At 42.2% G+C, this 13,354-nt stretch overlaps 1 protein-coding gene across 1 annotated transcript in view; it reads right to left on the reverse strand.

Annotated features, from left to right (window-relative positions):
- Positions 1-5,381: 5,381 nt before the first annotated feature.
- The window catches only part of LOC308275761 (ABC-type organic anion transporter ABCA8-like), a gene marked incomplete at both ends in the record, with an annotated part of 54,489 nt that continues 46,516 nt past the window's right edge, over positions 5,382-13,354 (reverse strand). The window contains 9 exons of the mRNA XM_080714114.1: positions 5,382-5,480; positions 5,598-5,653; positions 7,741-7,820; positions 8,052-8,192; positions 8,415-8,534; positions 9,513-9,607; positions 9,699-9,774; positions 10,270-10,430; positions 13,043-13,134. Of these exons, the coding sequence (XP_080570240.1) occupies positions 5,382-5,480; positions 5,598-5,653; positions 7,741-7,820; positions 8,052-8,192; positions 8,415-8,534; positions 9,513-9,607; positions 9,699-9,774; positions 10,270-10,430; positions 13,043-13,134 (920 nt within the window). The remainder of the gene's footprint in view (positions 5,481-5,597; positions 5,654-7,740; positions 7,821-8,051; positions 8,193-8,414; positions 8,535-9,512; positions 9,608-9,698; positions 9,775-10,269; positions 10,431-13,042; positions 13,135-13,354) is intronic.

The following is a 13,354-nucleotide window of genomic DNA, read 5'->3' on the forward strand; positions in this document are numbered from 1 at the left end:
AAGAGAGGACAGTAGATGTGGTTTGAGGAGGTAGTGGGATCAGGCACTCAGTAGCACTGTGACCTGGTCGGTTTCCTCATGGGTCCAGCGTGCTCCGCACTACTCCGCCTGGGGCCCCGGCTGGTGTTTCCCGTGTGACCCCCGCTCGGGACCCAGGGTACTGGGCCCGGCTTCTCCAGGGGTCTGGCATGCTATGTGTGGTCCGGCCTGGAGCCCAGAGTCCCATGACCCGGGCCCCAGCTGGCATGCCCCGCGCGACCCCCGCCCGGGACCCAGCGTCTTCAGAGTATTGCATTTTTACTAGCTATTCTTAAAAGAGGCCAGGGGTATAATACGGTAGTTCTAACACTTCTTATGCATCGGAACTGACTAGATGGTTTGTTAAAGACAGGCTGCTGGGTTCTACCCTCAGTGCTACTGTTCAGGAGGATTGAGATGAACATCTAGAATTTGTATTTCCAGCAAGTCTTCATACATGGTGATCATATTCCACATGGATTACACTTTGAGAACCAGTGCCTTAAAGATTAGTGGAGACAGGGAGAGTAAAGGAGATCATACTTTTTTTTATGTAAGTTCAAGATAGTCATTTGAATCTATACATGGATGTCAGCACACAAAATGCAGGGAGTTTATGAACCCCCAGGGTCTCCTGAATTACTCATCTTATTCAAGAAAGACTGTCACCCCTAAATATATTAGTGCATTAAGTATTTGTGTACATTTTTTAAGAAAAGCATAATGAAAGAACAGGCTTTTTTATTCAAGAAATAAGTTGAACTATAGCATGAATCTAAAAATTTTCTGTTCCAGATAAAAGCTCCATTTACATAAGAACCATGTCTTCTTTGGCGCAGTAATATAGGTAGAGTAAGCGACTCTGTCAGTGATGACTTATACCATCCATCCATTCTCCTCACATAGAATACAGTTTGTTTTTCTCCCCACAAATCAAGTGTTATCTTCAAAGTCAAAGTCAAATGCCTTTCCCCTACTAAAAGTCTCCATTCCAGAGCCTTAAATGAAAATGGATGTTTCTCTTGTTTCATTTTATGCCAGTGGTACTTTTATTGATAACATGCAACATGACATTTATTATGAATTATTCTGTTATCCACTTGCTGATTAATTGTGAGCATATCACATGACCACCGCCGTCTGAATCAAGTATTTAATAAGTGCTGAGACATTTTGGTGTGATGGAAAGAATTTGGGCTTTAACAGAAAATGTTGAATGCTGGATGATCTAATTACCAATGTGTGATCTTGATTAAGTTACCTGATCATTTCTGGACATTGTTTCACATATATGTAAAAAGGGAAGAGTGTCCTGCCTAGAATATACTTCCACTACAGCTGTAGAAGGAAGGCACCAAGGTTTGGCAGGGTAGTGGGATTGACTCCTAAACAGTTATCTAGAAAGAGACCAACCTGGCCTTAGATGTCTTGGGACTCCAAATGATATCTTTCTGCATCACTGAAAGCAAATTAGATAAGAATTTAAGCCCAAGAAAATAGAAATCAGAGAATTCTCTTCTTTGTTAACTGTCTTACTTTATGTTTATAAGCATGAATTGGGGGATAGCCAAGAATGTAATTAGAATTGGTTTTTAGTTATTCTCTTTGGCAGAAAAAGAGTAGTAATTAGGCCAATATCAAAACCACTGGCCTAAATGCTGATACAGCAGAAGACCCTAGAAAGATGATCTACACCAATATCTACACCTTCACCAGATTATGTTTCCAATTATACTTGCTGAATCAGAAATTATTAATAAGATTTAAGTAAAATATATAAATTGAAGACCCCTGAGTCAAAGAAAAACACGTACATGAAATAGAAAATATACTTTAAAATTATACATTTTTTTATTTTTCACCTACTTGATCATTTGACCTGTTATTACATTTATCTGCTTTCTGTCACTAATTGACAAATATCTATGGGAGATCAATTACAATCAGGGCCTAAGGCCTAGATTTAAAAAATGCAGTGAAAATGAGGTATAATTGGCTTACAGAAACATAAATCACAATCAATGGCAAGTATTTGGTTTTCCAGATTGTATTCATACCATAATATTTTCAGTGGATATGTCAAATAGCTTGACAACAGATGTTATGGTGATGATGTTTTAGCATGTTTAGCCATCCATTAGAAACATACTAAAATCTATTTTAAAAATTTACTAAGTCATCAAGTTTTAAGGTATTCAATATCCAGAGAGTTAATATATAAACTTCTCATCAGAGGTTAGAAAAACATGTTTTAAGATTTTAACTTTAAAAAGTCAGCCAAAGAGAGGGGCTTTATCCTCTGTGATGTGGGAGCACCTTCCGTCCTCCAGGATGTGAGATTAGCTTCTGTCCTCCAAGATATGGGAGCAACTTCCAGTCTCCGTAATGTAAGAGCATCTTCGGTCCCCCATGATGCGAGGAACTTTTGTGTTCTATGATAGGAAAACAGTTCCCATCCTCCATGATGTGAGGAGCTTCTGTGTTCTATGATAGGAAAACAGTTTTCATCCTCCATGACGTAAGAGCAACTTCCTTCCTCCATGATGTGAGAGTGACTTCAGGCCTCCATGATATCAGAGCAGCATTCCTCTTCCCTCCTTGCCACTACAGCCACTGGCATTTATGCTACAGAGCTGGCCCTGTGGACTGAAACCTCTGAAACTCGACCATATTTTCTACAATCCCAATAGTCCTGAGGCAAAAATGAGTCTGATTATAGCTTGGGCAAAAATAAGCAAGAAGAATAACAGGTCAGCGATGAAGCTTAGTGGTATAACTACCCAGCATCACCAAAATACAAAAAAAAAAAGAAAAAAAAAAGAAAAGAAAAAGAAAAGGAAAAAAAGAAGGGAATGTAGACAATACCCGCATTAGAATTTTTGGACTACCAAGATGCAGAGTGGGGATTCAGTGGAAAAAGAAATCAAGAACAAAATGTGTTTTAAAGAATGCTTATGGTTTAGTCTAGAGACAAGGACAAGGTCAATATGGCGGGAGTTAGGGTTGGTGGACAAAGATGGCAACTTGGAAGAAAGATAGGTTATGCCTGGGAGCGCACATGAAAGGAAGCCACATAAAGATTCTACAGTGGAAAAAGCAAGATTAGAGCAGTATTTCACCACAATGGCACCCACATGAGGATTCAGGATAAAACGGACCATTGAAGACCAAAAGCAAAGAATCATAATTTCCTTCATTAAATTAACAAGATGGAAAGGAGGCCACTTGGCAACCGAGAGAGTTGAGAAGGAAATAACTGAGGAAGAGTTGGTGAGACATGGTCGCTGTATTTAGGGGAAGAAGAAGAAAGCTTTGATGTTTCAAAGCATCTCTTCTGTTTCAAAAGAATAAAGAAGAAATGGCATTTTTATGAGAAAAAAAGCATAAGTCTGAAAGTCAAGAAACATGTTGGACAAGTGGAGTTTCATGAAGTCTCCCCAGCTATTCTGACCTGTTCTGACCACCCCAAAACTTGAGATCTTCACAACAGTACTTATTAGGCACGCAGCTCCATGGTTGGTTGGGCAGCTGCTCTGGTGGCTTTGCCCATTTGTGTAGCTTCACGTAGGTGGAGAGTCAACAGGCCAGGACATGACCTTCCAAGCCTGGGGCTTTGGCTGGCGATCAGGTCGGGGTCTCAGGTCTCCTCTGATGGGCTTTCATCCTGTGGCAGGATAACCTTAATAAGCAGTATTCCGAAACGGCAAAATCAGTCTGCCTGTGAAATTTCTTGCCTTGTTTCCAAAGTATGAGAAGTTCAACCATCGTTAGGATCTATGATCACAACCCAGCCATCTCTTTTCTTGCAGAGTTAGTGTCTTAGTGCCAAAAAAGACATCTAATTAAAATTTTTAAAATATAAAAATGTACAATAGCCTATAAATGGTTATAACCTTCCGTGCCACAGAGGGGATTGAGCTGGTGTGCTGATCATTGCTGACAGCTCCCTCAGTCAGAGGAGATTCCCTGGAGAGATGAGACATCCTAGGATGGAGTGCACCGTGCACATTTATTGACCACCTAGCTGGAAATGGACACTAAGGCAGAGCCTTTACAGCTACTTAGTGAGGCCCTCTGCAGTTTAGTTAGACCCTGTTTCAAAACAAAGAATGAAAATAGGGCTGGGTGGTGTAGCTCGGTGGTAGAACACCCCTGGGTTCAATCCTCAGTACTGCAAAAAAAAAAAAAAAATCTCACTACAGAAAACTAAGTATTGGAGGTACTAGATATGTTAATTAGATTGGCATAATCATTCCATAAAGTAAACATATATACATGCATCAGGTTTTACAACCCAAATATAAGCAATTATTTATCAATTAAAATTTAAATTTTAAATTGTCACACATGCCAGGGGCCTGTCTGGGGTGATTACTTCTCTCTGTACGTGTGGAGTGAGGCAGAAGTAAGACACCCTGTTCCTTAGATCAGCAGAAGGGCCCACACCTGCCTGGGGCAGAGGAACTCTCCTGAAGTTCTGGCCTTTCCAAACTGACGGCACAGGCCCACAGCCACCTCACCTGACAGCATGGCTGAGCGGGGCCGAGGCAGCTGGCAGGTGTTTCTGCAGGGTCTCTGCTCACGCACCTCTCTTCCGCAAGACCCCACCTGTGGGTCCCAGATTCCTCTCTGTAAGTAGCGGCCCTGCTGCATGCAAAGTTTCTGCACTGGCACTCGGGGACCTCACGCTGCCTCCTGCAAACACCCGTGTATCACGAAGAAGGATGGCTGATCTCACTCTCCTTTGTTACCTTGACTCCTACTTCAGGCATCTCTGCCTCCTGAAAAATGTGTGCTTCTACAAAAACACAGTCAGATGTGATTAATGTTTGCTTTGAGCCTCACAGGAGAGGAGCTGACTGAGGCCAGGAGACCCACAATGGCCTGTTTAGGACCAGCCTAGACTCTGGATACTTCAAAACATTTCCACTATTCAAAATCACCACCAAGAGTATTTCCCAAATAACAGCAAATCTAGTAATTTGTTCTAATTACTATAAAGCACAGATGAATAAATGTGACCACCTTAAAAGAAGTCAGCTAAAATTTCTTTATCATACTCAGAAACAAACAATTGTATGAAAGTAAAGGTATTTATTCAGCATTATACAGAAAAACAAAGTGGGACACCCTGCAGAGATGCCAAGGCTGGGATGGGGAGGTGGCTAGTTAGGTCCTCTGTCCACACTGTTGCTGCAGCAACAACAGCTTGATAGTTTCTAAGAAACCATGGTTTCTTAGAAAAATGTTATAGACATCTAAGTGTTTATAATATAGTTTCTAAGAATATGACATTGATGCTATAAGAATAAATGCCCTCATCAAGCAACCACAGACTTATACAAGAACACAGTGTCTGTAGTTCATGGTTCTTCCTGCTGAAGGAGCTTCCACCTCATGGAGAGATCAAGTTCATCCCCAAAATTATTCAGCTCCTGCTCCTTGGAGAGCTCCAGGAAAACCTGAAAGGAAGAGAGAATGAGAGTGGTAGAGGCCATCTGCCTCCTGTAGCTCTAAATGAATCGTAAGAGCATATACTTGGTTTTATTGATGGTACAAGATCACTAAAACTGACCCACCTGCTCCAGGGTGGACTGGGAGAGGCTGTACTCCTCCAAGTCAAAGCTTTGTTTAACTGCGTGGAAATGAATGTGTATTAGGAGTTAACATATTTTTATATCTAAATGATCTTATAAGTCAACATGTGGTAGGCATAATACGTCTTTAAAAACACTTAAACAAATAGGTGAAGGTAACATTTATTTATGTCACCAATGCATTAATCAGTGAAAAACATACCAATACATGTACTTCCATCTGGGAAAAAAATTGATTGTGTTAGTTTGTATGCTGTGTCACCTGTGACATCTGGATTTAAGGGAGAACACGGCACGGAGGTTTATGCACATTTTGCTCAAGAAGATGTGAAAGGAAATCACAGTTTGAAAAAAGTCAAATAAAATTATAGTGAAGACTTGGGAGTCAGACAGGAGGATCTAAGGTTTGCATCCAGCCTCAGCAACTTAGGTCCTTCACAACTTAGTGAGACCCTGTTTCTAAGTAAAAGTTAAAATAGAGTGAGGGTGTAACTCAGAAATAGAATCCCCTGGGTTCAATCTCCTGTACCACACACACACACACATAACACACACACACACTCATGCACGCACGCACGTGTGTGTGCACACACACACACACACACGAAAGAGAAGGAAGTCTTGGGGTCTGTAGGGGGTAGATATTTCTATGGGCCTCTTTCTACAACCCACTGCAGCTTAAGGATCCCCTTCTGGTTGGCACAAATAGACCGAGGAGGATGGTCAGAGTTTGGATGGAGCCCAGCACACTGTAAATAAACCACCACACCTCTGAGGCTAGTACTGGGCTTGGTGCCAATCTGGGGAGCGCAGTGAGTGACCACGTGGCTCAGAAAGTTGGGTGCTCAGCTCTGAGAATGGGAAGAAGATTGTCACTGTGACCATAGATGCTCTCAGCAGGAGTGGGAGTCAGACGGTCTTTTAGAACCAGAAGATTGGAACCCATTGCCTAGGGCAGGTGACAAGCCACCAAAGATGTCATGGGGCAGTGACAAGAACAGCAGAGGGAAGGACCTCTTAGTACCAAAGATCAGAGTAGCAGAGTCAATGGGCTGGAATGGCAAGGGGACAGGTCATGACAGATGCAGTGTGGCCTGGTTAAAGTGCAACAGACCCGGGAAGACTGTTTAAAGGGCCAGAGAGGAGTCCACTTCCCTCCGTCCCTTCCTCCCTCCTTTCCTTTGTCCCTCCTCCTTCCTCCCTCTCTTTTCTTTTCCTTCCTTCCTTTCTTTTCCTTCCTACTTTCTCTTTCTTTCTTCCTTCCTTCCTTCTTTCTCATTTTCTCTCTTTCTTTCTTGTATTGAATCCAGGAGCACTCTATCTGCAGGCTACATCCTTATCCCTCTTTTTATTATTTTTGTTTTGTTTTGTTTTGAGATAGTCTCACTAGGTTTCCAAGGCTGGTCTTGAATCTGCTATCCTCTTGTATTAGCCTCCCAGGTGCTGGGATTACAAGGCATGCCTGGCTCCATTTCTTAATATATTGCCAAGGCAATAAAATGTCATCCAGTAAAATTTTAATTTTAAATATATATGCATCAATGTTCTTTTTTTTTTTTTTTGGTGGTACTGGGGGTGGAACCTAGGGGCTTTCTACCTATGGGCTACACTCCCAGACCTATTTTATATTTTATTTGGAAACAGGGTCTCACTAAGTTGCTGAGAGCCTCACTAAGTAGCTGAGGCTGGCTTTGAACCTGTCTGATTCTCCTGTCTCAGCCTCCCAAGTGCAGGGATTACAAGCGTGCGTCACCACACCCGGCTGCATCAATGTTCTAAGAGAAAGTATTTTTCTTAAATGCATAGCTAAGTTTTTACTTAGATTATATCTATACATCTATATATGTATACATATATGTATGTATATATGTATATATATTTCACATATGTTTAGATATAAAAAACTCACAAAGCAAAAAGAAAAATGATTCACAATAATCCTTGCCAAATACAGATACACAATTTCTTCACCCCTTTGGTTTTCATGTCCCTAAAATTCAATTGAGGTGTCCACTTTTACTTATAATGCATTAGGTCATATTTCACCTTTGTCATGGGGATAGATTGTTAAAGGACCCAGAGTTATCATCTTCCAAGTGTCTTATTGCAAGGTCGTGGATCTTACCTTTCTCCAGTTTGGAGAAAGCTTGGGCTAAAGGTCGCACATCTTCCACAGGTAACTTATAAACCATCAGAGAAGAGTACCTGGGAGGAGAGGAGAGAGATGCCACTTTCAGAAGATAAAACTAACTGTAAACACTGCTCTGGTCTTTTTTTTTTTTTAATCACATCTTTTATCCTTTTTTTTGTGGTACTGAGGTGTAAACCCAAGGGCACTCTACCTCCAAGCTACGATGTATCTGATAAGGGGTTACTCAAATGAGTCCAGATCAATGTAACTGACAGGGAAATGTGGGCTTCTGGAGCCATCCTTACCTTTCCTGCCGAGCAGCCTGTGGGAAAAGCTTCAGAATCTCTGCATGGAGGGCTTCCACCTGTGCAGGGGTCCTCACCTTCATCTCCAGCAGGTAATCTTTGCCAAATTTGCTTTTCAGGTGTTGGATGGAACCTATGCACCTGGAAGTAGTAGTAGGAAGGGGTCATAATGGAAAGAAAAATAAAGGAATTAAGTACATTGTTTAAGACTCTTGATTTGCTGCTGGCATTGGCCCAAGGGCATGACTGTTAAACCTGAGTGCAGCACTGCTGGCCGTTCATAGTGACTTCTCTCTGTCCATAAACAAAGTCTTTCAGCTATGCTCCTTGCGATGAAAGGGTGGCCTCAGGACAGGAACTCACCTCAGCCTTCCCGACACCATGATGGCCACACGGTCACACACGGCCTCCGCCTCTGCCATGTAATGGGTGGTCAGGAGGGCACCCCTCTCTGTGTTCTTAACGGTGGCCCGGATGGCTTGCCTGTATTGTCAAGAGAGTATCTTTGATTTAGGAAGTTTTAAAATTTATTTTTCATTTTTCTTTTTTTTTTCGGTATTAGGGATGGAACCCAGGGGCATTCTACCTCTGAGCTACACCCCTGGCCCGATTTTTTATTCTTCATTTTGAAACCGGGTCTCACTGAGTTGCAGAGGGCCTCACTAAGTAGCTGAGGCTGTCTGCGAACCGCGATCCTCCCTCTCAGCCTCCCAAATGCTGGCATTACAAGAGTGAGCCACCATGCCTGACTGGGAGCCTTTTTAATAAATCAGAAATGGAGAGAAAAAAAGAGAATACTTAGCAGAAGAGATTAATCAAAGGAAGATTCTTAAGAAGATGTGGAGGATGAGCAAGGGCCAGTCAGGTGAGAGATGGTAACCAGGAGCCTGTGTGGAACAGGGGCATTTAGAGAACACAGCATTAGTGCAAGGTTGAATTGAAAGAGGAAAAGTGAATAAGAGATCTGTGCAAGGCAGAGGGCGGAGAGCAGGAGGACTCAACATGTAACAACAGTCAGTGCTGTCCCAGCACAATGAGAAGGAATAGTGGAAGGTATCTTTTTTTTTTTTTTTTTGCGGGTCTGGGGATGGAACCCAGGGGCATTCAACCTCCAAGCTACACCCCTAGCCCTATTTTTTACTCTTTATTTTGAAACAGGGCCTCACTAAGTAGCTGAGGCTGTCCATGAACCGTGATCCTCCAGTCTCAGCCTCCCGAATGCTGGGATTACAAGTGTGCACCACCACGCCCGGCAGAAGGGATCATTTTTAAAGGAGCCCAGGAACCAAACAGTTGACAAACTCCCTGCAGGGGGTCTTCCCCCGGCTCCTGTGGGGTCACCCTGCTAACCACAGGTGCTGTTGACCCTCAGGGTCCATCCCAGTGAGCCCAGGAACCAAACAGTTGACAAACTCCCTGCAGGGGGTCTTCCCCCGGCCCCTGTGGGGTCACCCTGCTAACCACAGGTGCTGTTGACCCTCAGGGTCCATCCCAGTGGACGGCTCATCTAGAAGCATCACCAATGGGCCCCCCAGGAGGCTCAGCACGAAACACAGCTGGAACGAGAGAGACAGTTGGTTGTTCACAGGTCTGGTCATGGGTCTGCAAGGTGCACAGGGGGATGCTAACCCTAACCCACCCCCATACCTTTCTCTTCATGCCTTCTGACAAGGTCTTCACAGGCGCCTTCAGCTGGTCCTGCAGCCTGAGCGCGTCCACCAACCTGAAAGAAACATTCAGAGCGTCAGAATCTACTCCACAGGGGCAGCTGAGGGACCTACAGCTGAATACGAGTGCAGATGCTGGTTCAGAACCCAGAAACACAATTCTGGAAATTTGCGATGTGCTGGGGGACTAGAGGAGAGCTGTCACCTCCCCTCTGTGAGAGAGGAAGGAGAGATAGATGGATTCCTGCCAAAGATACTGTTGTCGTTTTAAAGCATATAAACGCATGTCATGTTAACCAAAGAATTGTTCTATGATAACTAAATGGGAATATTTTTGATAAATTTTACCAGCAAATGTTTTTTTTTTCTTTCCATGTTTAGTATGACAGAAAAAAATAACTTTGACATCAAAGAAATTGGTTTCTAGTTGCAAATTGCCCGGCATGATCGGGATCAGCATCTAAAGCTTCTCATTCCTGGTATCCCATGAACATCATCGCCTTCTCCCTGCCTCCCTGGATACAGAACAGGTGCGGTGACTCCCCAAGTACCGTGTGATGGCGACCATGGCATCTCCTTTGGTCAGCCCCTTGATGGCAGCAAATACTTCCAGGTGTTCCCTGACGGTGAGGTTGGGCCACAGCATGTTCTCCTGAGGACAGTACCCCATGAACCCAGGGCTGTCCTCTAGGCTGTCTCCTTTCAGTAGCACCTACAGATGAAAGGTCAGTCTTAGATTCTACATCTTATGATGCTCCTTTTTGAGTACTCCCACCATGTCCTTATCTATAAACCTAGATAAACTACAGAAACAAGTTGATTCTCATAATCTGTCATCATTTTGCTTTAGAGAAAGATATCAGAGAGGCAATGCATTGAAACAAATGTATACACAGCCATCAACCTAATCTGAGCTGAGGATAAAGATCTCACGGTTGTAGGGCTCTACCATCTCGGTCCCTGGTTCACATTTGATGTCTCCATCACTGTCAGAATGAAGTTTCTTGATTTAATGACTCATTGCTTAACTTTCCTTCCTATTGAAATGTTTTGGGAATACCTCCCAGGTGATCAATACTGTGCTCCTGTGGGTACAAGGGAGAATGGACTCACTAGTGCCCTGCTATTTGGAGTTTTCTTCTATTGAGTGAATCACGCAATAAGCAAATACAAAAATGGGTAAATAAAATTAAAAAGTTGGGGTGAAGAATAACAGGGGAAGAGACATTAGGTCCAGTGATCAGAAAACCCATCTTCTGAGGGTTTCAGCAGCAGAGGAGAAGGTGCCAGGAATGGTTAAATATAAGGGCAGGGAGTGTGGGGCCGAGCGAAGAGTGAGCAAAAATCCTGGCACAACTGTCAAACTATGGAACCAGTGGAGATGTCCATTAACAAATGAATGAATTACAAAACTATGAAATAGGTACACAACGAAATTTTACTCAGCCATAAAGAAGAACAAAATTATACCATTTGCAGAATAGTGCATGGAAATAGGAAACATTTGCTAAGTAAGATTAGTCTATCACAAAAAAAAAAGTGAAAAGTTGGCCGGGCGTGGTGGCGCACACTTGTAATCCCCGCGCTTGGGAGGCTGAGACAGGAGGACTGCATGGGTTCGAAGCCAGCCTCAGCTACTCAGTGAGGCTTCCAGCAACTTAGTGAGACCCTGTTTCCAAATAAAATATAAAAAAAGGTCTGGGAGTATAGCCCAGAGTCAGAAAGCCTCTGGGTTCAACCCCCAGTACCACCAAAAAAAAAAAAAAAAAAAAGTGAAAAGTTGGACGTCCTTACTGATACACAGAAGCTAGGAAGAAATTAGAATATGGGAGGGACTCCAGAAAAAGGAGGAACCTTAGTTGAGTGAGTGAGGAAGGTGACCTAATTGAAGCAGATGAGAGAGAGGAAGAGGGAAACATCTTAATGGACATGATGTACATATACAAACTTATCAGAGCCAATCACTGTGCTGAGCATGGGAAGGAAGTTGGGTAGGGAATGGGGCAGGAACTGAGAAAAGGCTCAATAAACGCCATGTGCATGTATGCCTCTACCACCCTAAAATGTTTCAAGATGTATGACTACAATGCGCCAATGAAAAAGCAAATCCTGGCAAAGGATGAATCTTAATGTGTTCTTGGACCCAAGGCAATATCAGGGGACCTGGGGTAGAGTAAGCAAGGGCAGAGGGACAGAGATACAACAGAAAGACATTGAAGTCCTTCAGCTCTCGTAGCCATCTGCAAGGCAGGGGAGGAGACCTGCCAGTCACAGACCAGAGGGGCCTTGAACGTAACTTCAGCCAGAGAACGATGTCACCAAAGAACATCACACTGATTGACCTTATGAAACTCATTTTATGACTTTCAAATAGTTGGCTTTATACGTCAGACTTTGCTTTTAAAACATTTCATTAGATTGTATCAATGAGCATTTATCTCCTTTTATCCGATGTGTAGAGGTAAATAAAATGCTGACGTAGGGTCCAGGTAGTGGCTGAGTACAGTGAGGGGTCTAGTTAGGGTTGGCCAGCTCATCAATGTTTGCTGAAAGGTCTCCTTCACAAATACCTGCTCTTACCGAGTTTAGAGGGACTGTGAATACCTCCCAAGTGGATATTTGCCTATAGCATTTCTGGCCATCCAACTTGGCTTCACTACCAACCCCTTTCCAAGGTGTATTTCTGCCAATATTCTATTCCGTCCTTCCCCTAGACAGATTTTTCCAATGGAATTTTCAAATTCTGCCATAAAATTAGGGGGGGAGTTTTATTCCATCCCATGACATTTATCTCTTTGAGAAATCTGAGCTCTTTCTGTTTGCCTAACCACTTTATTAAATTAAACCCTAAGTATAATTCAAGTTGACCTCATATATCTGTTGCTCATTTTTAAGCCATTTCTTAAAAACATTCCCCCAAAATAAGCATTTTCATAAAAAATATATTGCAGTATTTAAGCACTTTGTAGAGGACAATGACTATAATATTTTTAAAATTAGTTTAAAGGCTAAAATATTACATAGTGAGTAGATAATGTTCATTGAAAGTGTGCCTCTATGTGTTTTACTGACCTGTGAGAGTGGCATGGATTTAAATATTGATTTATGATCTGATACAGAAAATTCCTTTTAAATATTTTTGAAGGCATGAATAATTATTCCATTTCAGGGCCTAAATTTTATGTGTATTTTTGTGAACTATTCTTCTGTGTATTTCATTAATCACTTTAATCATGTAGTGATTGAAAAGACATTTTGCTGCTTATAAAATTATATTATCTTAAATTATATTATAATAACATATTTTCCACATCATTCACCTACCTGACCAGCAGTTGATTTCATGTCTCCAGTGATCACCTTAATAGATGTACTTTTACCAGCTCCATTATGTCCTAATAATCCTAAAACCTCACCTGAAAAAAATTATGTATTATAGTAACTAATTTTAATAGTACAACTGAGAATAAAGCAGTTATGTTTTATTATGTGACAAGTATTGTGCCATATGTTTTGTATATGGTATGCCACTTGACTGTCACAACCATCCTGAGCAATTATCATAATTTCTTCTCATGTATTTGGAGACAAAAGCTCTCAAGAATCAGGTTATGTGCCCAAGGTCCCTTGTATGGA

The sequence above is a fragment of the Muscardinus avellanarius genome (assembly GCF_963383645.1).
Source record: "Muscardinus avellanarius genome assembly, chromosome: 16".
NCBI lineage: Eukaryota > Metazoa > Chordata > Mammalia > Rodentia > Gliridae > Muscardinus > Muscardinus avellanarius.